The 24609-nt window shown below is 37.9% G+C and overlaps 1 protein-coding gene across 1 annotated transcript in view; it reads left to right on the forward strand.

Annotated features, from left to right (window-relative positions):
- Window positions 1-24609, forward strand: part of ALK (ALK receptor tyrosine kinase) — a 325887-nt gene that overhangs the window by 148412 nt on the left and 152866 nt on the right. The window contains exon 4 of the mRNA XM_067292965.1: window positions 2279-2480. Coding sequence (XP_067149066.1) covers window positions 2279-2480 — 202 coding nt within the window. The remainder of the gene's footprint in view (window positions 1-2278; window positions 2481-24609) is intronic.

The following is a 24609-nucleotide window of genomic DNA, read 5'->3' on the forward strand; positions in this document are numbered from 1 at the left end:
TGAGTGCTTGGAAGCTCTCTTTATTCAGACTCACTGCAAGAAGAGAAAGAAAAAGAGCTGTCTGTTGTTGTTTGTTATTTTTAAAATCTTACTCCCTGTTACAAGGCAGTAAGATGAGCAAAATGGCTCTTGCACCTGCCAAGTTACCATCAGCAATTATTGCAATGTTTAGTATGTTTCTGCCACCAGCAGAAATCTCTTTGTTCCTTTTCATGTCACAGATTTCAGTGTTCTTATGGGGATGGTACAATTAAAGCTACAAGATTTAGTGGTCTAATTCTCTTTTGTTTGCAACAGAAGGCAGAGACAGGAAAGTATGATACATATGGCTATTTTGTTTTTATTTTACTGACCAGCAAAAATATTGTGTATGTATAACTAAGAATAATGGAGTTGTTTGTTTAAACTCATCAAATGATTGCTTTAGTAACTAGATTAAAGGCTATTATTTCATATAAAGACTCTTATTATTAAAAAAAATTTTGTGACTATATTTCACTCCTCTCCACTTACAAACCTTGACATCCAAGAAGGCTTTACCTACTGAATTTCTGTGTTGCTTACAAGACAAATGTTTTCTAGTTGAGATATGTCATTAACTTCCTGCCAATGTCAAGAAGCTGCTTTTGACAAATGTCAAGAATGCTCCTTATGATAAATGTGTGTATGGGAGGGAAAGATTGTGTTTGACAAGAACTTCACTTTCATTTTTAGGCCTTCAATTATTACATTGAGTGACCAGAGACAAATTGCCAAGTCAGACTTTTGCAAAGGGGACATCTTGTGAGCATGCGTGCAATTAACCTGTTCTAAATTGGCATCTGACAGTGAGATGTCCAAATCTGAGCTCATCACCCTCAGTTCAGTGGAGAAAAACAAAAATCTCAAAAGGACTATTCACCTGATCCATTTTAGGATGATAGTAACTACTCCTTGGACTATAATGGGAGCTCAGAATGGCTAGTTTTCACTTAATGGTTCATAGTTTAGACATCAAGGTGAAGATGAGCAGGTTCCAATCGTAGCTCCACAGGATTTCTTAGACCTTCTGAATGCGTAGGAGACTCTAGGGTTATATATGCTCAGCCATTTTGAAAATCATTCCTCTTAAGTCTCAGTCTGGGTATTCACAAAAACAAGTTTCTGCTCCTGTTAAAATCGGTGTGTACTTAAACAGAGGGTTAGACTTCAGTCCCTTTGGGCCGTAATTTCTCCCTCTGTGAAATTAAACTGTTTATCACATCTGGATGTTCTAAGTATTACTGGACATGCTTTATTAATGGATAGTCCAGGAAATGAAACCTCATTGTCTGATTATCTGACAGTTTTGCAAGAATCTGTGGAATATCACAAGTTACCTTGATTCAAGGGTTGTTCCCTTTCATTTACCTAACTACACACCCCACTGTGCTTGCTCTGTGAGAAATCTGGTAAATTGGTCAACTGCCAAAAGGGAGTAATTTCACTTACCTGTAATGAGCTACAGTGTGCTGAAAATACATTACCTCTGTCCCCCTGGATAAGCCTCAGACTGTATTGGAATAGAATTTGGCCAAGGGATTCAATGTACTGGATAATAATCAAATGTTTAATGTGGATTAGCTGCATATGAAATTAGCACATTAGAATGAATTGCTGAAGAAATAAAATGATGTCAGACTTTTAACCTGACTCTAATGGCTTAAAAATTCTGCACTCTTCTGTTTATAGAAGAACAAAACTAGGGTTATTGAATGTGCTCTTTATTTGGGCAAGAAAACCTGATCGATTATAAAGTACAAATATATATCTGAGCTGGCAAATCAGGATCCCATTGGACCAAGGCCATAATGTTTGGCTGTAGACCACACCTGAGAAGTTGCAGAGATGGGGATGAAGTCCAGAAAGTAATAGCTACATAAAAACAAAAATCCAAACCAGCTTGATCACCTTTCTAGCCTTAACTTTGGAAGTGTGTTGGTTGGTTGATTGATTGCTGTTGTTGTTGTTGTTGTCTGGTGTTTTTTCCTGCTAGTAGTAGTTATGGCCTTGTCCACTTTGCACCTTCTCTTTTGGGAGTTAAATCACCCATCCAAGGGTGAGCTGAAATGTTACTTGCCCAGGAAGATCTTCATAGGATTAATACAAAATGAGCAAACTTTCCAGACTCATTGACAGAGATAATCTTAGGCTGTCTGGGAAGTAAGGAAATTTTTATGCTATTGCATAAAAATTACAAGTTTTCATCTGCACTCTGTTTGTTTTTTAAAAAGCTCTTTTCTTGCCTTATCTGTCTTAGGTTTGTTCCTGTTCCTCAATGCATCAGATGGCCCTAACCCGGTCATCCTGAGCCCTTGGCTGAGAAGTAGCAGTGACCAATGTACAGTTCAAGTGGCTGTTTATAAGTATTTCCAGCAAAGTGGAGAATATATTGCTCGGGTCCTTCCCATTGATGAAAGCACCAGTGAAATCCTATCAGTGCCAAGTCCAGAGAAACGTGGGTAAGTCCCTTTCTCTCATTTGACTCATAATTTTAGTTGAGAGAATCAAGTCTGTCAGAGTCTGAGAACAACTGCAGTTTTGTAGTAATATGGCCCCAAAATGCATGCTTAGTCATCTGTTGTGGAGCAGAACACTGCACTGAGTTGGTCTTGCACAGATCTAAGTTATTACAGAAACTGGATGCTGGTACTTATTCTATTATACAAAGCATCAGCAGACTACTGGATCCACATGATAGTCTTTGAGTCAACATCATTTTTATTCTCAGTGCTTGCAAGTACAGACCCAGTGCGGACGCTCATCCTGAGTTTAAAGCTTTTCTGCCTAATCCTCTCCATCTGATTTCTTCTCACTACTTCTTTACCCTAGTATACTCTTGAGCTTAAATAGCTACTGGGTCTTTTGCAGTTTCATGCATCTGCATGAATTTTAAGTTTTCTTTTGTATTTTGTGTTTTTTTTAAATGGCTTCTCTTGTCAGTAAAGCAGTTCAGAGCTACTGCCTGAATGAGGAAAGCTTTTGATCTTTCAAGGGTGCAACTGTTTGAAATGCTTTATCCTCTTTGTGCAATTAATCTTAATTGTTGATGTCTTAATTTGTCAGGCTTCCTGTGCATTCCTTTAGATTTTGCTTAGCAGCAAAATAGCAGGAGCAATAGCTGAACAAACATAGTATATATTTCTAAATGCTTTGGTAGCGGAGTAATTTAGAACTGAATTTGGATATATGTGAAGCTAACATTCTCCCTGTTCTATATACTGATATATATATAGATATATATAAAATACATATATGTATATATATTTTACCTCTATGCCATGGAATGTGTATTAAGAAGCATTATTTTTTACTAAGCATCTCAAATGATCTTTGTTTGGATGTGATAGATTAGAGAGCAAGTCTAATAGCAAATCCTCCTGGCTTATGCTTGTAACAGGATGTGGTGATTATCTGATTACTATCTACAGCAAATTCTGTATTTTCCAGTAGCAAAAGAAGAATGTGCAATAAAAAACCTGACAGGAGATAACCTGACTCATAGAAACGGTTTGAATAGTTGTAATTCTCGTATAACACATGGCCTATAAAAGTGAGGAGGAGAGCTTGTGCGTGGATCTAGATCATACTTAGTTCCAGCAATATCATCCAAATTGTAAATTACTGTTGATGTCTGGGGAAAGGTAATTAGGGGAGCCGCAGCAGCTGTCTTCTTCCTTAGCTCTTCGAAAATGCAGTACTCTGTCACAGCTAATAAACACTCTTTGTGCAAAACGCTTCCTGCACTGGCAATGCCACTGCTGCTTGGCATTTGCAGGGAATACTCGGGCGTGTAAGATGCTTTGCTGTGCTGCATGGAGGAGCTCTAGCCCGGGCCTGTGGGCAGGCAGAACTCACCACTAGCACAGGCAAGCGCCAAACATAAGGAACCTTGAAGGGAAAGGAAAGATCACTTTTAACTATGGTAACAAATGCATACTTGTGCTATCAGAGACAATTTGGACTACTCAGCTGTGCGTTGCAGATGGCAGACAGATTGTCACCACAGCAAAGGGGGTCTGTGCTGATAAAGAGGGTGGTTTTGGTTATAGCTTGGCTATCCCATACACCCACAGAATTATAGCTTGGTCTACAACAGCGTTTCCATTGCGCACAGGTTAGTATGCGCGTGCCTCTGGCTTTCACTAGTTGTGTACATCTGATGTCTCCCTGGTCTGTGCGCTATAAAACTTTGCAATAGCAGCAACTGGTCTGTTCATTTTTCCTCCTCTGCGCATGTCTCATAACCATGAGTGGCAGGAGCTTTTCCCACAACTCAGCAATGCAGAAAGTGCCACTTCATCCAGGCTCTGATTGTATACCCACATAAATTGTCAAATATCTACCTACCTGACTGCACCCACAGATGACAGGGTGGCAGTTATTTATCGTTTGTACCTGGCCTTAATTCCAGAGTTCATGAGCATTTCTGTGCACTTTATTTAGAGGGATAATATTTGATTATCCCAACTGTGATAACAAAACATGCAAACCAGACTTTTGTGAAAATCTTCTTTTCTTTAAATAGGAATCAAGAATAGCTGAAGAGAAGCCAAACATAATTAGATTCTTAAATCAACTTTAGCAATCCTATAACAGATGTCTATTCTGTTTAATATTTTAATTTGTCTTGGAAATTGCAAAGAACTGTGTTGTTTTGTAATGAATTTTTAACCATGTTGCAATCAAATGATTTCTAAAATTTTGTAAGGATTTTACCTGTGGAGGAAAGTAATTGATTTCCTTCATGAAGAGCCTGTGCTAGAAATGCAAACGCTTTGAAGTGTCATAGGTGACACTTCTTTGATTCAATGTACTTTATATATCGTATTGCAAACAAGAGGTGTAAAGCATGTAGAGTTCCCAGAGACTTTTATAGATATCAGTCCATGCCATTGCTGAAAATCAGGCTCACAGCAGGAAAAGCATGTTTTATTGAAATAAATGCACTTTGAGGGTGGTAAAGCAATAAATTAATTCCAGGATGGATTTTCTCATATCTCAAACTATGCACAGTGTCACTATCTTTTTTTTTTTATATCTTTTTCTCTTTTAACTTCATAGCCTGAATTACATATATTAATATCTTACAGAGTCTTCACAGTTCATGTACATTTACAAGAGAAGAAAAGTAGGTCCTGTCAGGTATTACTATTTCATTTGGAGTTAAACCAGCCAAGCAAAGGTTTTGGTTGGCATGTGGAGCTGATTCTAAGTAAAATACATATTGAGCCATGAAACTTTATTAAGATGATGGCGGTAGCATACCACCCAGTATTTATTTGCTACCAGGGTTCAACTTTGCTGTCCTTGTATGCAAAACTAACTTTGATTTTGATGGATACTCAGCATGCAAAAAGACTCTAAGGCAGAGTAAAGTGGTGTTCTGCTTGCTCCTATGGTCTCAATCTGTCTAGAAAAAAGTAGCACAAGTCTGTGGACTAGAGTTGTACTGATTCCATAATGAGGCCTAGTCCTAACAAAAATTGTTATATAGGAGATGCATATTTGTTGCATTTTCTTACTTGACATGTTTCACTGCAGCTGATCTATGGCGCACAGGAAGAAAACTAGATAATTTAAGATGCATACATAGCATTAGGATAGGGCAGATGGAGCAAACACTGGGAAGAATAAGCCAAAAATAGTAGCTGTGAATGGTTCATGAGTAATGGAACACCACAGGCTGGCAAAGGGATTCTCTTTGTGTATTGTACAAAAAATTTGGCAAATATAATAACTTTTCTCCATAACTATTTGTAACAATCCTTACAGTTTAAAAGAGAATTATGTTCCTGTTTATCAAATCAACAGAATTATACTCCTTTTTTTTTTTCTTTTTTTTTTAAGAGCTAAAAGATCTTATTCTGTATTTGATCTTACTGGTTTTGCAATAACTTTTCTTTGACCTTCACTAATTTAGTTCCTAATGCAATCTATAGGACTCTTTTATAGGGAAAACTCATTACTGTATTCTGTTAGAATTAAATCTGTTGCATGAAAGAGTTTCTAGTTGATCTGACCATTTTTTGTGGTTAGTCTCTTCTGTCATCTCTTATAGTTCTGTTGTGTCTTAGAGACATCTACAAATGATAATGGGGAGAATCAGTGCACTGCTAACAATCCTTTGTAACAGCGGAAGAGTAATTTCTCCCATGGAGCACAACAGTTTCTTATTTACCCCAAATACCACTAGTTGTAGGTACGACTTCTATTTTTTCCGCTCATATGGTGCTTTATACAATCCTTTCTTCATTGCAATTTAGACTGTACTTGCTTTATTTTGGCGGGAAATGGTCTCTTCCTACACATCCCTGTAACACTTGGAGGCAAAGGGAGGTTGAGGCTGTGGCAGTGCAAATTAGATTGGCATCATTTGTTATGTAACCACACACTTTAAAAATGACATGGATAGAATCCATGCATAGAATTGTCAGCACTGACCTGCAGACCTTTTGACTTCAGCGGATCCGTACAAGCCACATCAAATGGCTTTGCAAGAACACATGACTTCTGAGCCGTAAGACCTCTAGACTAGTCTCGAACTTTAACCAAACTTGATACTCATCTGAAGACTTTTATGTAAATATGTGAAGAAAAAGATGTCTCTTAAATAAAATCTGAGATTTAAATATATTTATACGAGTAAGAAAACCACTACATCTCTATATAGCCGCTATTTTAGCACATACATACATATTTCTGCACAGAGCATGTTCAACAGAAAAACAGCACCTATTTTTGAAGGTTACTACAAATCATGATAGGCTATTCCCTTTATGGCATATACAACTCCACTCAAGATTGATTGCGTTGATAGATGTCAAGAAAAATAAATGAAGGAATCACTATCATCTGTCACATTTGACCTGAAGTCTGAAGGTAGCTTCTTGTACTAGCGTTGTTCCTTTTGTTTCTTTTCTTGTTCCTTTTTCTTTTCTTTTTCTTTCCAATAGCTTCACTAGTCTGTCTCAGATCCATGGGCTTAATAGAAGGAAATTGCTTTCTTGGAGCCCTTTAACCTTAAAAGCACCATTTTCAGGTACTTTATAGTTAGTGCTTTCCCCCCCAAAAAAAAAAAAAAGAGCTCAAAGCATTTCACTAAGTTCTGGAGGAAAACAGAGGTGTTGTCTTTACTTTGCAGGTGCCTGGACTAAAACATAAGAAGCAGAAAGACCAAATTGTTTATATTTGGGATACTTAAAAGGTACTTAAACTAATTTTTAGGCATCGAAATATGTCTCAGAAAATTTACAACGCATTTTACTCCCAGATAATTCTAAATCTGGAGTTTAAATCACTCAGTCTAAATATATGCATTTGAGAAATTCATATACACTGGAAAGTAATGTGGCTTTATGGATTCATTAGAAAATAAGCTCTCCATCCTAGGTGGCCAGGTACCACTAATCCTTGTTTAAGAGGGGGACCTTCAACTGCTGTAGACAGAAAATTGGCACTTCTGTAGCTTTCCCTGTGCTGTAAAGCAACTGTTAGCCCCTTTCAGTCTGTCAAATTAAATGGAAAGAATAAAGTATGACATTTGTGTCTCTTTCCCCCCATCCCTTCTCAAAAGATATCATCCTTTGTATCTTTGAAGAATCAGTCCTTTCATAGCAGATACTCATATTTAGAAACAAATTTTTCATCTCCACCTAACAAAAACTTGATTATTTCAAAACCTCAACTCTAGAGAGCTGAGGAAAACTTTAACTGTGTCTTTTGTGGCACATTGAGGAATTCATTGCTAGTTTATTTTGTAGCTGAGATTTAAATGAAAGTCCTTCAGAATATGTGAGGTGAGATGGAGGCCTTCAAAGCTTTATGTAACAGCATGAATCTGATCTACAAAAGTCTTAAGATATGAAAAGATTCTTTCCTCTTCCCACTTGATCAGTAGATTACATAGATTAAGTTGTCACTTCAACGCTGGAGGTAGGTCTTTAAATCTGCTGAAGGTAGTTCTTTAAATCTTGGACATATCTGTATGTTTTCATTTAAAACTTCATAGTGGTTTTGATGCTTCTAAAGTGCTATATTGAGAGATTCAGATAAACTAGGATCCTTTTTGTAGATCCTGGTTTGGTTTTGAGTGTGCCTTATTTTTGCATGTAGCCTTAAGTACAACAAAGCAGTACTGTCAAACTGCTCCAGAAGGTTTTGCTGTATTGTCAGTTGAGATTGGACTGTAGCAGTTTGTTTCCTCTTACGGAGTTTGCTGTCATGTACATGAGAGCAAACAATTTATTACAAAGAACAGTACATTAATATTACCGTTCGCTCCTATGGTATAGCATGTAGTGAAGCAGCAGTGATGTGTGACCTTTTGAACCAGCCAGAACCAAGCAAAGCGAGTTTAATAATGAATAATTGTGGGGGTTGGGGGTTTTGTTGGTGGTGGTGGGTTTTTTTAAGCATTTGATTATAGTTTCAATCAAACTGATCAAAAATCAGTTGGGGGCAGTGCAGGGACAGGGGGAAAGCTCACTTTCTTGTCATCCAGTACATGTTATTAGACAGTTAACAGGTGGCAATGTTGCCTTTTACTGATGTTTTCTAGATCCAAAATGCAAACAGGAAGGCCAAAGTTGTGAAACCTATTTCCAGTTACAATTTCCTTTTAATTAAAAAAAAAAAAAGGCAATTTTAAATTTAAAATAAAAACAGCAAATGAGGAAAATTTCTGTCCAATGTATCAAAATTCAGCCTACTGCAGGAGTAGATCACTTAATGTGAACAGAATGGAAGAGTAGAAGAAAACTAGACTGATTCTTCAGCAGTCAGGATAACAGTTCAGTTTCAAAGATGCCTTGTGGAGCATTTTTTTCTACTGCTTTTAACATACTGCTGGACACACTGTAGTGGAGGAGGGTTAAGGTGGTGAGCTTGATGCCCAACATGCCTGGTACAAGGAGTCCTTGTGGCTTCCCAAATAATTCCAGAACCTGTTGGTGACCCCCTTGGGCTCTGGGAACTGCTTCTCTGCTTGTAATCCCACACAGTGGCACATCTGACCCCACAGAAATGATGCCACACTGACCGTGGTTACAGAGCATGGGTGCAACCTTGAAAGTGGCTGTTTTGGAAATGTGTTCCTTGGAAACCAAAGATTCCTTAATATAAACTTTTTCTTCTATGGCTGACACAATTTCTTCAGACCACACTGGTCAACCTAATCCCACTTCATACTGTCTAAATCCTGGGCACAAAAATCTGTCATCTTAAACTTTTGTACCTTGTGTCCCTCAGAATTATTTACAGACTTCTCTCTTCTGGTTGTTATGCTAGTCTCACTTTCCAAAGTCTTCCCCCTCCCCCCCGCTTCTCTTGTTCCTTTAACGTGTTTCTCTTGTTTTGTAGATCTTCTCTTTTCCTCTCTGAGGATTTCAATTTTAAAAAGTCATCCTGAACTAATCTTTACAGCCCACATTACCACTAGCCCATGTTGCACTTCATATCTTTGTATATGAGCCAGGATAAATTTCAAGTTTCTAAAACCAAAACAAACAAACAGTCCCCCACCACCACCACACATGAAAGTTTCCCCCTTACCCCTAACATGCATGCATACACACTCACACTCAGACACTCACTTACTTTTCAGCTTGTCCTCTTTCTTTTCTTTCCTGGTGTAAATGTCCCTAGTGTCATATAGAATTGCCAGCAGTCTCTTTAGCATCCTTTGCTATGTACAGTACCTTCCAAGTATGCTTTCCTGTCAAAGTACTTCCAACATTTATTTCTGTAGACTAGGCAACACGCCTCATAAATATTGCCAGCCTTGTTTCCAGTTATTTTTCTGCTCCCCTCTAGCTAAGCACTTTGTCATTCTGCTGTTGGCAAAGTTTTATAACTAGCCTACAGTATAATTGCTTTCTGTATCTCCTGCTTATTTTTGAACTTAAGAACATTCTACTGTGTTCTGTGCAATGTCTTCTGCTGCTACCCCACCTTGGGCTGTGGTTTTATTATTGTGCACAATTTCCTTGGGGCTCTCCTTGCTAATGCTTAAAAATCTCCTCCTTATCCAAGGCAAATCTACCCTACTGCAGCAAATATACCCTACTATACTACTATAGAAGATTTGCCAAGCAGTATTCCTCCCTTCAAATTCAGAGAGAAATGATTAAGCAGATGCCAGCAACCTTGCAAGATGTAAAACTAATGTCCTTGACCTGTCCAGACACTAAGAGTATTAGTGCAGTGCTGATGCCACTGTTGATTCTGTGTTCTGAGCTAGGTTCTCAAATATCACTCCTAAATTGTCTCAGTTCTGCTTCATGACTTGCACAGTAGGGTTTGATATAATGCAGCTTTTTAGGGTTTGGTAATGCAGCTTTCTCACGCTCACTTTCAAGAACAGTATCTATATTGCTGCCTAGCCAACAATGTTGCCTAGTGTTCTTGTGCTAGTGAATCAGGTGTTTCCCCACTCAAGAAAGTAGAGTGAGAACTCTGATAAACTTGCACACTAACTTGCAGTTTACTTCTGCCTATTGAAAATAAAGATTTATATAACAGACATTTGCAAATTAATTCCCAAAGAATTCCCAACTGGAAAACTGAAGGAAATTAAAGTTAAGAAACTATTTAGATCCTGATGGTTGCTGCTGCTGTAAAAGAGGAGACTTGGATTTCTTTTCAGTGATCTGGGAAAATATTAAACATGTCTTCTTTCTGCATATATGCAGGGAGTAATGTGGTATTTGATGCTAGTGTTTTGCAGTGCTTTTCATTTAAAACTGATATACCATATTTGTTAGCTAATATTGCTAATACTTGAAAGCATTTTCTTCTCATTTTTCTGTCAAGTGGCTAACTTTGTTTTCTCTACAGTTTTATCACTTCTGTGGCACAGGTCTGGTATAGTAGAAATTACGTTTCTGTAACAAAATGCCAGCTGTCTGAAAGGCCCTTTGTACTGACACTGGCAAATCATTAGTGTCAGCGACTAGTCTGGCAAAAACATGGCTTTGCGTTGACACCAACAATAAAAGCACAGCTTCCAAAAAGGGTTGTCACTTCTGCTTTGTACAATGCTTTCTACAGCTTATTTCTTGACCTGTTCACTGTGGCAGAAGGTTTTTTCCACACAGTATGCTGGATAATACTTGTTCTTAAAATGAATCAGTATAGTGGAGACACGAATATTCGTGGCTTGCACAGTAGAATTTTGGTATCTTATGTATATAAATGAACAGTCCTCCCCCAGCATTTGTAATTACTTGCCTCTTCACTACCTTTTTTGCAAGGGCTTTTTTTTTTTTCTTTATGGACAGTAAGTTCTCTGAGTCACTAGGTACAGTTGCCAGCTCTTTACAATAGTTAGTCAGTAACCTTACGATATTTGTTCTCTTCTATATCAGGTTGACTAAATAGGATTTTCCTTGGAAATAGCAGCAGCAAAGTTTGTTTACTGAATATAATTGGAGCTTTTCCTGATCATCTCTGTCTTGGCATGTCATTCATGCTGATGAACTGAGACCACAAAGAGGCACAATACAGTTTCTTTTGACAAGACAAAGCTATTCTAATCTTGGACTTGAACCAGCAGCACCCTCTGCCATGCTTGATGAACTTTGCATGAGGATAAGACTGCAGAAGCTCAGCACAAGTCTAAACCTTTCATGAGGCCATCAGGTTTTTATAACTTTGCTTCTTCTAGCACAGAATGCAAGGCCCAAGCCATACAGTAAATGAGACAATCTAAGCTCCCATATTCAGATCAGTGGCCAGTTTTTATTTTGCCTTTATAACAAAATAAAATTATACCAAGAGGAAGATTTTGTTAAAATATTTATGTTAAAATATCTTTTAATAAGGAAACCAAATAATCTGATTTTCTTCAGCAGAAAAAAATACAAAATGTAAAAAAACTATTACCCTGTACAGTATGTGTGTTCAGAGATCTTAAGATAACTTTAGTTAGAAGATTTCTATCAGTGTGTAAAGTGAACTGGATGTCCTGATTGTGTTTAGGATATCAAATATCACAAGAGTGTCTAGCTCTAGCTCTCTGTTACCATATCAGAAAATACAAATGTGAGACGATCAGTCTGGATATCATCTTAATTTGAATGGAGACAGTTTTCTCAAATCTAGCAACTGTTTTTAGTAGCTCTGCTCCTTTCCTTCCTAAATGCCTGGCTTTCAGGAGGCTGTGGTGTGGGGAGTGCGCTGAAACACTCTTTGACAATTCAGATCCATATCAAAACCATGATGATTGCAATTTGTTATTATTTCATGCCAGATGAGCTATTCAGAGGCTCATTTCTTAGAGGTCTGCAGATAACGTCTGACACAAGGCGGGTTTTTCTGTTTGTGGTGGGGGGGGGGGTAGGTGGGTGGTGGTTTGTTTGTCTGTTTGCCAAGTCTCTGGTACCTTGGACTCTTTTCATTCCTTAGGCAATCTCTCCAGGTCAAGGCTAGGGCACGTAGCTGGACTGGTTGAAAGGAAATTGACACTGCTCTTAATGTTCCTGTTTTAGATGGGAGATTTTGATTGCCGCTATCAAGGTAGCTGCATTTGACAGCACCTAGTAAAATAGACTCTCTCAGGCACAATGAGAGATACCATCAACTTCAATGTTTATTAGCAATCAGACCACTGTCAGTTTTTAAATGCTTTTCTCAAGAACATCTTGCTTTCCTTCTTGTTTCTTGCTCCCACCAGTGTTCTATTACAAAGAAAAAAAAAAGTGTAGTTTTACTGACTTTTTTCCTAGAAATTTGAAAACAGGCAGAGTGATACTGTCTTGGACAATACAATTACTGACCTTCCCCACCCATCAGCTGTTCTATCTCTTCTCACTTTTTCCTAGAGCCAACTCCCCTCCCTAGGCTACTTGCTCTATCTCAGCATATTCTTCCCATCTGTTTTTGTCTTCCAGGCTTTCTTCCTAACCAGTCTTTCTCTTTCCATGCTCCATCTCCTCAGCAGATCTCTCTCCTTTTGTCCTCACTCCCTGCCTATTGTTCCTGCCCCGCTTGCCTTGGCCTCAGGTATTTTTCTTCTTCATGTCTTCTGGATCCAAAGGCTGGAGATACAAGCCAGTAGGTGGCACAGAACAACTTGTTTTGTGTGCCCAGATCTGGTAGTGTGAGCGGCAGTCCAGGGTGAGTGCCTTTCCTGGGGAAATACAGCTGCCGCTTCTGTATGAAAATCTCTGCTAAGAGTATACAGACCTTAGGCCATTAGAGGCTTGCAAACTGGCATCACTTAGGTGAATTTTCACAGGAAGAACCACACAAATGAAGCAAGTGATGCTATAGCCCTCCAGGAGCAGCATTCATCAAATGATCTCAAGGACTCTTAAAAACATTCAGACCCTGCTGAAGTAGGTGGTATTATACCGATGGACACACTGAAGCACTGAAGAGATGTTCTAGTAGATTGTTAGTGAGGTCGGTATTCAATAGAAGTATGGCTGACTGGGACTGTCTTTATGGGGTTATTTCTACTGGGAGAGTGTAGGTTTTAATGGAGAGGCATAATATTGAGGTTTGGGTTTTCAAAGACAAAGGAATTAATTCCAGCAGAGATTTTAATGTGTATTCTTTTCACCTCAGGTGAGTGGCCTAGCACTGTTTGGGGAGCAGGCGTTCATCCCCTGAATTTCAGTGTGCACACAAAATCTAGATTCTGCATCTCTTGCAATGCAGAAAAGCTCGGAGGGGCAGAAAAAGAAAAGAAATATTTAAATTATTTATAGAGAAGGAAAGTTCTAACTCTTCATCAACTCCTGAATTCTTCGTCTTGTCATGAACACTGCATGGCAGATACAGTCAGCACTGTACCTGCTTTTTCCATGCCATCATCCCTATGACCCCTCCAGCTCTCCTTATTAATTCTCCCCACTCCTAAGGCATTGATGTCTCTTTCTAACTGAATTGTGAAAACTTTTTCAAAGTAATCACCATTCAATCCCAATTTCATGTGCCTTTGATGCCTGGTTTTAATTGCCTTAAAGTAGAAAGCTTCAATGAGCAGAGAAATTAAAATTGCAAAATCTGGATTTTTTTTCTTTTAGTTGAGTTATTTGCCTCTGCAGTCAACTCGAGTAGTGATTTTGTTGTTTGTTTTAGGATTATGAATGTCTTATTAGTTCTCCATCTTTGACAGGGCTACAGACTTAACTGCAATTGATAGGCTACAGTTTAGCTCCAGAACATTGAGCATGTACTGTGTTGTCTAAATTCAGGGGAAGATGTCACAAGTCAGTGAAACAAGCTCTTCCTTTCTTTTGGAGCTGCACTTTTCATTAGGAAGCAAATTGCCTTTTGGAAAGATTGAAACTGCTAACATATAATGGAATCTTAGGAATGGTAGGCAAGCGGCAAAAGCAGAAATAAAGAACACTGTGTCCAACTGAAACACCAGAAGTAATTTAGGACAAATGCACAATTTCTTTTATCCAGAAATTGCATCTTCCATGAAATCAGAATTTTTCATGGGAGAGGTTCACTTCTGGTGAAGTGTTTTCCCTTAGGAGGAGCTAGATGGAAATACTGTTTTCTTGGACCCAAAACACCTCCTTAGCTACCTGTTCAGCATTACACCAGATGTTGTTTTGCTGCCAGGGTTCATGTGTGACAAAGTTTGTACGTTCTTTCTCCCCAACTATTTTATCACTGTGGTCAGAAAGCACATCTCCTCCGACCAAGATGTGGCATGCCGCAGAACTTGCATGAGTTGAGGAGTATCATCATGAGTGCTGATGGGAGAACTCATTATGCGAGGAATAACAATGACACCGTTATTGAGTTATTGTGCTATACAGCATCATAAGCGAATGAAATTTAATGTCAAACTGACTCTGAGAGAAATATTGCAGGTCAGCTCAATAAAGCAGTAAAACATGCTGATAAGTGAACATCAACATTTTGCTTTTGAAGTGCTGGAAAAAACATCCAAATCATTATTGAAATTTTTATGGATGTTTCGCATGATAAGAACTTTGCTGAATATTTTTCCTGTGGTTTTTGGATAAAAGACATTTGAGGTATCACTGTGCCTCTGCAATGGAAATTCTGATTTGTTATTATTAGCTTAAGGTAATTATTTTGATTGAAGATTGCATGAAACATTGGGATTTGTCACTATCTTTACTATCCTAAGAATTGTACTGGCATCTTTAATGTTCATAATTATAAGGATCTTCCTTTTCTCAAAGAAAAGCATACCACTAATGGTTGAGTCTAAATGCATTATTTTAAAATCCTACAGTGTCTGTGTGCAGTGACTGATGCTGCAATTTTCACTACCAGTAACTCAAGACTGAATAATTTCAGTACGTTTTCTTAGCTTCTAGCATCTTTAAGCTCTTGTGATAAGAACCATGACAAGATTTGTATCACATATAATCAGCCCCTTACACATATATTAGTAAATAGTTTGTATGGAATGATAGAATATGGCAGCCCATTTCGAACATAGTCTTTACTTTAAGTAGTTAACTGACTACTTAACTAGCTAAGTAGTTTTTTGACTATGATGCTACTTTATGAATTGTTTGTGGTTTTTTGAACTTCTTGGAGCATAACAGCAAAGCTAGAGGGTCCCATGTTTTCTCGGATTTAGAGTGCAGTTACTTTGTGGAAAAAAATACTTTAGGAAGGACAACTTCATTAGTTGTTGAGTCAAACAGAAGTTGTCTAATGGACCAATGGATTTCAAATCTTAAATTTGTTGCATTGTACAGCATTGTTTTTCTAGGACTGGTATAAATGATTTTTCACAGTATTGACTTTTTCTTAATGACTTCTGTTTGTAGTGTTCTGTAATAATTTGTGCCATGATTGTGCTCAGTTAGTATCTACTGACTGATAATACTGTTTGTTTTACAAACAATGTTCATTTTAGTGTAACTGTTCGGTACTGGCACAGCAAACCCTGGTAATAACTTCTGCAGGTTAATATCATTCTTTACTCTCCTGTTGCTCCGTTATCCATCATAAAGTATCTTGTGTTTGCTGTTCCCCACTTGTGACAACCTTGGGTTACCTACTGGAAGTAATTTTTTCTTTTTTGTTTCCTTGTTTTTTTTTTCCCCCACCAATGTCTAGGTGTAAAATGGATTTTGATGCCTTTTTATCACTCAAACTATTTCAAACATCCTCTTAGAAATTTCTGAATGTTTTTGAGGGGCATGGACTTTGACCCTTTTAACAGTCTTTGAGTACAGCATTACTCCTTTTGACTGGAATAGTTATTCAGAGTTCAAGAGCCACAGGTTGTCTTTGTAAGGAAGAAAAATTGTCAGTAAGGTAAATATTTTTGGTCATCTGGTTGATTTGAAAGCCTTGTGTTCCTGAAAACAGGAGACATCAAACAGAATAACAATTTGTTGTTCCCAGCTCACTTAACCCAGAAGCCTGTCTCTATTTTTTTCTTTGGGCCACTGTCACTACTTATTGAGGCTGTGTTTGATTCTTTGCTCTTCTCTATATATGATATTCCTAGCTGTCTCCTCTGTGTCTGTCTTTCTCACATGTGTATTATATTATATACAGGAACTGGCCTTTTTTTTTTCTCATTTCCCAAGAAAATCCTGTCTAATCTGCCTCTTTTTGCTCAATTTTATTTGGAGTGAGGGATTTTTTTGATTATGGGCTTTCATTGTTTTATGTACATATTGTGTGTGTGTGTGTGTGTGTGTGTGTGTATGAGAGAGAGAAACACACACACATATATACATGCACACGCACCTTTTGCTTTTTGATTTAGTTTCAGCTGTCTGGTTCTGTATCTTCTTACTTCCTTCATCCTGGAATGACTGCTGAAGGGTGGTTTTGCTGATTATTCCCTTTTGGAAAAGCTATTAGTGTTGCACAGGTCCCATCCATCTGCTAGGGAATGTCATTCTAAAATAATTCTTTAATGGTGTAGAAGAAGCATAAGCTCAATATGTTTTCAACCACAGAAGGAGGAGGCTTTGAGGGTGAGCGTTCCTCCATTTCATTAATCAAAATGAGAATGAGAAATTGAAACAGTTTCCTAGTCATTTATTATTTACTCCAAAGTAAATCTATCTAAATATTAGTGTATTGATGATAATAAAAAAGGGGGGGGAGGGAGGGGGGAAGACAGGGAAAAAGCCCTGTCATGAACTTGTCACACTCAGTAGTAAGGTACATGGGAGACAAAAGATATATGTACTATGGCATTTATGTAATGAAAACTTGAGTAATAAAAGTAGTTTCTACTATTAACAGTATTTCACATTAGAAATTATTACCACATATTCAGCTATTGTTTCAAATGAGAATTGTAGGTATTATGGGGTGAGGGAAGAAAGATGCAGTTAGTATTTCTTCTGTAAGCATGATTAAGACTTTATGCATCTAGCTATATCAGTTCTTAATCTATAAATTTAAGTTCATATTTGAACAGAATGATGAGTCTGTTGTCCCCAGAATACTTGGACGTGTGTAATTCAGATTACACTAATATTGGCTGAATATGTAAATCTCTTCACTTTCACTGTGCTTAGATGAAAGAAGACACTTCAGTGTCTGAAAATGAGACTCACAGGATATATCTAGTGTGGGGTGTAGTCTCCCTTGTAGCAGAGATTTACAGGTCTGGTGTTGTAGAATTTGGACATTTCTAAATAATAGTATTTCTGTTCCAAGTTGTATTTTTCTCCCTGTGGCTAATAGAATTTTGAATGTATTAAATGCTTTCCAGATATGTTACTTTTGTGTGTTTTGTCTCATCTCCACCCAGGAAGTGTGTATTTGGGAAAAGTTTGTTATTTTCATTTAACTGTAGTTAATTTTATGAACTTGCACAGGAGGTGCCAGTTCTGGTCCCAACAATCTGGGAGAAAGTTTAAATATCATTGAGAATTTTCATATTAATATGTGGATAGCAGGCAGGTATTTCTGTCTTGTTAGAATGCTGATTTTTCTCCTTACTCCACTATATTCCTTCCTAGAGGAGGAAGCATCCCTTCTTTCTCTTCACCCAGTTTCCTCCTCCCTTGACCGGAGAGCCAGGCATATACCACCCCTTGGTTCCATTTGTGCTCCCGAGAAACAGCCTTCAGCTCTTCTCTCTGAACTGTGTTCAGCAGGCTCTGACTGCATACCTGGATATCCATTTCCTGATTGGCAGAGAATAACTCAATGAAGTTATTGGTATTTATTTGCACTTTGAATTTGACTTTATATGAAAGCGAGACAGAGAGAAATGATTTTCTCAGTGTGTTAGTTTCTGGATGTATAAATTGAAAAGTGTTAGAGGCAACTGGTGAGTATCCCAGAAGTGATGTGCCCTCTGAAATTCATAGTTCTTTGTTTGTCCCAGTGTGCTGCCTTGTTGGAGCAGAAACTGAGTCTAGGGAGAACTGGATCCTATTTCCAATTCCTCCATTGGCATGTTAAAAAGGAAGGAAGAAAAAATGGTATTTTATCTTAAGGTTCTTAAATTTGGCAACCTGAAACACTTGCAGGCTGTCAGATTGACCTAAGACTAGATAGGGCCAAATTAACTTAGCATTTTGACTGACAAATCACCCTGAACTTACTGAAGACAGACATAGGCTTACATTAGTGGAAATCAAGAGATGAAGTTATCATTTGTTTAGTACTACTGTTACAATTGCTACTTTCTGGTACAACTCCAGCATGCTTCCCTGCTTTCCTTTGTTGTGGCCTGGCAGAATGGGATGCTGAGACGTGGTCAGCATTGCCCTGGAGGAGGCTCCAAAGCAGCATTGTGTTCAGCATGCCTTTATATCTTGTGTGCTGCTTGCCTTTGTGTCTTAATGATAATTCATCAAGACATTAGGATGGCTAATGCACATCAGCTACACCATTCATTCATTCATATTTACATTAAACTTACATTAACAGTATCATTAACATCTTAGTGCCAGTATAGCATAGCCTTATTAGTGTATTGTCAAACGCTTCTTGTTGAAAGAGCTTTGCTAAGCACTTTATTACTAGCCAGAAACAGTTCTAGCAAACCATCAAAATGCTATCTAATTAAATGAAAGTAGTTAATTTTCCTTTTTCTTCCACTGAGATTGCAAGCCACAGTAGTATCCCTGGAGATCATGCCTCTGTGCTAAAGACGACAATTTTTTTCCTCTTCACAATTCCCTGGCAGAAGATCTGAGCCACTTAATTTACTTGCATCTGCACAAACTATCAAGATAGGACCCCCAAAAGTTCTGAGGGAACAGGAATGTTACTGTTACAAAATCGGTAACTCAAACGTTGATTTGCCATGAGGTTACCCATTCAAGGTAGGTTAATCTGGGAGTCTGGGTATGAATGAGGACATCTTAGCACTGTACTGAAGACATATTTTGACCAAACTATGTAATTTTGTTTTTAGAGGTAACCTGACTATACAAACTATGATGCAAGTACAGAATCTTACACAGGTGCATATCAGTGTCCAGCTGGCTAGAAATGAAACAGTTTGACTCAATACCCCAGGAAAGGTTTTGGCATTACTTCCTTTATATTTCCTTCAAAATTTGTAATATTTTTAAGTTAGGTTTTTCCTGTGGAATTAATCATTCCAGAAGATAAAAAAATTAAAGTATACTTTTTGTGAATACTCTGCACTTTGTTTTAAAATTGCTCTTCCATGACCATTTGGAGTAATATATATGTTCATGATAACATTCACAGGAAGCACACATGGAACAGGTGCAATCTGAATCAAAGCAAACTGATTTTAAAAGATCAGGTAGCTGCTGAAAATGTACTTGTGTCTTTCTTCCATAGACGATAATCTGTCAAGCGTGGTGCTGTAGAACAATGTGTGTAAAACCCTTAAAGGGGATGGTGACTGGAAAAGTATTATGAAGTGTGCATAAAGTCAGTGAAGAAGCTTCTTAAGCTTAGAAGAACAAGTATCTTGTGATGTTTGTCTCCAACAAGATAGCATCAAGTGTTTTCAGTGTCCAGTTCAAGCCCACTTGATTATGAATCCGTCCATAGAGTTCAGTAGTTTTTGAATCATGCCTTAAAACATCAGTCAGGAGTGCAGCCATGTTTTGTATGTATTTCACTTTCCTAAAATGCTTGTATGTGCATTTTTGCATCTTTCTGACTTGATGTATGTCTCATGTGGCAGGTGAAAGTTTGGTGAGAGAAACATGTGCAACGTTACCTAAATTTCTTCCCCCGCCCCCTTTATTTTATTTTATTTTATTTTATTTTATTTTATTTTATTTTTTAGTGAAATGGGAAACTATGCCCAGCCCTCCCCTGCAGTTTTTATCTTCTGAGTGAAATCCCAGGAAGTAAACTTTAATATTCATCCATTTCAAGCAGCAAAAGTCAGACAAGTAAATTGTGGTTATAGATGTTGATTTTTAGCTACTGTGAATGCTGGCAGCTTGCAGATTTTATCCGGTGGGTGGGTGGGAGCTAGTGTGAGAAGTTTGTTTAGAGAGAAAGACAAAAAGCTAGAGGAACAAAGAAGTTATACTAATATATGACAATGTTTAGCCATGTGTAATTTAATGTTCTGCGCTTCAGCATCACCTGTCAGGTAAAAATCTTCAGGATTATGTCAAATGTTAAGGCTTTTTATGACGTTTTTTCCATCTTAAAGATAGCTTACTAGAAGACCAGCGATGTTAAGGGACTGTTTACAACTCTGTATTCAGATACCAGAAGTCTTATGTCCCAGTTCTGTGTGGTGGTGTTACACGTCTTAATTTTTGAGTCATTGTCCTTCTAAATTCTTACTCTGTTAAATGTTGCTGGACCTTGAGGAATTTTTGTCATCGTGTTGTTTATACTGCTTTTTTTTTTTCCTCTCTCTCTTCTGTGAGTGCTTTATCTTAATCATATAGCTGTAATCAAGATCCCAACCTCCAGCTCTCCAAGTGCTAAAAGCAAATTCTGTAATTATAGATTTTATGGCTTTATATTGATAAAATGGAGTAACAGATTGGATTGTTCCACTCTTTAGGATAAACTGTTGCCCAAAGCAGGTGTGATGTTTTAGAATATCTTCTAAAGTTCATTGGGAAATAGGAACAGACATGTTTGTCTGCATGAAATGAAACCTACCCCAAATCTGAGTAGTGGGCAAAGCATGCCTTTATGTTGATTCAGAAACATCTGGTTCGCAAACAGAGTAAGCCCCACCACCACCATGACTGAGACTGGAGGTTTTTTGTGCCTTCAGTCAAACTAGAGGAGGCTGGAAGGCATGCTTGTGACAATTCCGTAATAAGTCTTCAAATTTAAGACTTCTGTAATATTATCCAAACCTAAAATACCATTCCTGGAATGGTGATTATATTGTTTGTGATCAGTCTGTCTTCCCGTCTTGAGTATAACCTCTTCCAAACATTATTGGTGGTGGTACAATCTTGTCAAGTCTCAATACAGGTTGCCAGCACTAGTCGGTACAATGAAATGAGTAGATTATTATCCTATTAGCTGAAAACACTAACTTGACCTGCTGGGATGTGCTCTTCCTAGCATTGTTTGTAATGTTTTCTGTTGCCTTACTTGAAAATACGGTAGTCTTCAAAAAGGTCGGTACCTGATAGTTTTATAGAATAGGAGGGGTAGGTCAGACTTTGGAGTACTGGTTAGGCCTGTGTCTCTGTTGATTGTTCTTTTTTGTACTCCTTTTCTTAGTACAGTGGAAGACTTTTTGCTCAGAATAACAAATAAAATTCAGTAACTGAAATCAAGAGACCTATCCTAGAAATTTTGCGAGTAGCCTTTGCTGGTCTAAAAACCGTAAGATTAATGCAAAACTCTACTCATAACAGCAACTATTGACATTCACCTCTCTCAGTAGTTGATGGTATAAGTGCTAGAGCAATTCAGATGTTCTTGACTATGGCAAGTGGCAGCAAAGCCCCATTCTGGAAAGCTAGATAGTGCCAGTGGTGCAGAGGTAGAATTCTAGAGAATGAAACTTTGAAGCCTGCTGAACTTTCTCTTTGCTCTCCTTAGCTCTTTCTCAGTCACTTATCATCAGCTTTGTAGGTTAACATGATCCTTACGCATGAGTTGAATCTTCATGGCTTGGAGTTCCTGTGTTGAAAACTGCTGTGTCAGTAGATTATATACAGTTTTTTCAAATTTTGGGTTGTCTTTGGGAATGCCTTCATTCGTTTGTTGCTCCTGAGTAAGTCAGTGGAGATGTGCCAACTTGTAGTCTGTTAAATTAGATATCTTTCCTTTCTAGTATTTCCTTTCTAGTTTCTAGCATCTAGTATTTAGATCTCCCAGGTGGCACTCGATCAGAAAAGCATACAGCAATTTTGGAAGGTGTTTAGCCCTCTGTATTGCATTCTGCATTGCCTTCTTCAGGCTGCCAAGAACTTGTGACAGATGCAAGCGCACAGCTGATAGGATTGTGTTGATGTGCAATGTTACTTGCCCTGTTTTCCAATACACACTTGGGGAGTTGGCCAAATAAAGGAATTGACCCAAATCTAGAAGCTAAGACTTGGTGTTAAGAGTTAGCGGGAACACAGGCTAGATCAGATTTCTATTGGTCTGGTTTTGTGTTTCAGGAGTGGAATAAGCTTTTCAGAGAACTTTGCATCAAATTGATGCTGGATTATCTGATTTTCTACACGTTAGTTTTTTTTTTTTTTTTTTTTTTTTTTTTTTAATCTTAGTCTCTAATAGCTAGAAATTGCCTTAACCTTTGAAAAATCAGGTTAATAAAAGAACTGCTTAGGAAAGCGTTCCTTCCTCACTAATATTTTGTGGACACATTAGTTCATTTTTTTACCTTAAATTCTCTTCATGTTTTAACAAAGCCAACAGCTTTTCAAGTGGTTAGGTGTGTGTTTGCTTGTCAGTCCCATCTTTCTTTCCTGCAGAAGAGTTTGGGATATACCCTGGTGCACACAATAGACTTACAGTCTAGATCACTTGCTTCCCAGTGAGTACCAGTGAGTACCAGCTGTTCTGTCTGGCACATAGCAGTAATGTACCTATTCTACTGGTGTTTGGGGTGAGGTGAGTATTGATTGCTCTTTCTGCTAACAGAAGTTCCACCTCGGAATGAAGAACTTTGAGATAGAAGTATAATTGAGATTGGGATGTTACTATCAAAAACTTTTGTTTCGTTATGTTTTCATTTTCAGATGAAAAGGTCTTTAGCCAGAAAATTCCTGACAATATCTTCTTAATAAGTTCAATTTAGTAATTTTTACATTAGATGTTATTACAAATAACTAGTTCTTTTCTGACTGGTTAGTTTAAGGTCCTGTATTACAAATGACTGCTTGTCTATTTGCATTGTTTGTCTCTTAACTTACAATGTTTGGAAGTACGAATAGTCATTGTTACTGTGGAAAGAGGCGTTGAGTTGTGACAGCTGTTATAGCTGTGCATTGGTTTTATGAAGAGTAAGTGTCTGTGCAAGTGAGTTAACAACTTAATCTGCTCCCTTTCTCTCAACATGATTCACTAGTGCATTTTCATGTGCACCACTGTCACCTCTCTCCCTGGCTGCTGCTTGATTAACATTAGTCTGATTTCTCCATATCTGCATTACTCTCTATGTAACATACGGTTCTTGTCATAGTGCTGTAACTGTCAGCTTTTCAGATTCTCATGTGAGATACCCTATGAGAAAGATCTGACTCATAGACCCCTCCTAACATCCATTTAACATGCTGAATTAAATTCAAGTAGCTCTTGGTGCTTGTTAGCATCTTCTCTCTGAATGACTGAGATTTTACTCCTTAGTCTTGGGATTGTTTGTAAGATTAGAACTGTATAGTGTAGGTCATAGACTTATGCCACTCCAGGGTCCCAGTTGCTTTTTTTCTGATTTTGTTTTGTTTTCTTGCTGGCTCTATCTTCATGAAGAGCTACAGAATATGTGGTCTTTCTTTACAGTGTGTCTTTAGGCCTTGCGTAATCTTCTTTCCTCTTCCTTTCATAGCATTTCATCTTTCTGTAATAATATATTGTGCTGTCACTTCTTCAAGAAGCAGTGTGTTCCAGTGTCATTGATTAAAGTGGGAAGAGAACTGAGGTCTGTGTCCAGTTCTGCTGTTGACCTGCTGAGTGATCCTGAATGATGCTCTTCATCTTGATTTCTTCAGCTGCGAGGAACATGAAGGCCCTGTTAAAGATATGTGATGTTGGACCACCCAAAGTAAAAATGGTTGGTTTCAATGTCTTTTGGAAATCTTGGAGCACTCAGATACAGTTTTGATATGAGGCCCTAGTTAGGAGTTATTTTCTTCATTTCACATAAATCATTAGTCTTGAGGAAGCTATAAACCACACCTTTGTGTCTGCTAAGTCTGCCTGAATTTTTCACTGGCCAGCTAGCAATACCATAAGGGCATTTTCACGCTACTTCCATAGGCTCTGACCTCATGGCCCATTGACCATTTAGAGAGCTTAAGTTCCAAGTTAAGTCATATCTTAAACTTTTGTCAGCTCTTGCCTTTGAGTCAAATTATGAATCAAAAATAGTGGATATTTGTGAAAACACTGACCTAAGTAACTCATACAAAATCACATAGAGAATTAGCGGCGTATCAAAATCCTGCTGGAGATGAGCTAACAAGGAACATAAAGGGTAACAAGGAGGGAATCTGCAACTATGCTAATAGCAGAAGG

Source organism: Apteryx mantelli, chromosome 3, assembly GCF_036417845.1.
Source record: "Apteryx mantelli isolate bAptMan1 chromosome 3, bAptMan1.hap1, whole genome shotgun sequence".
NCBI classification, from domain to species: Eukaryota; Metazoa; Chordata; class Aves; order Apterygiformes; family Apterygidae; genus Apteryx; species Apteryx mantelli.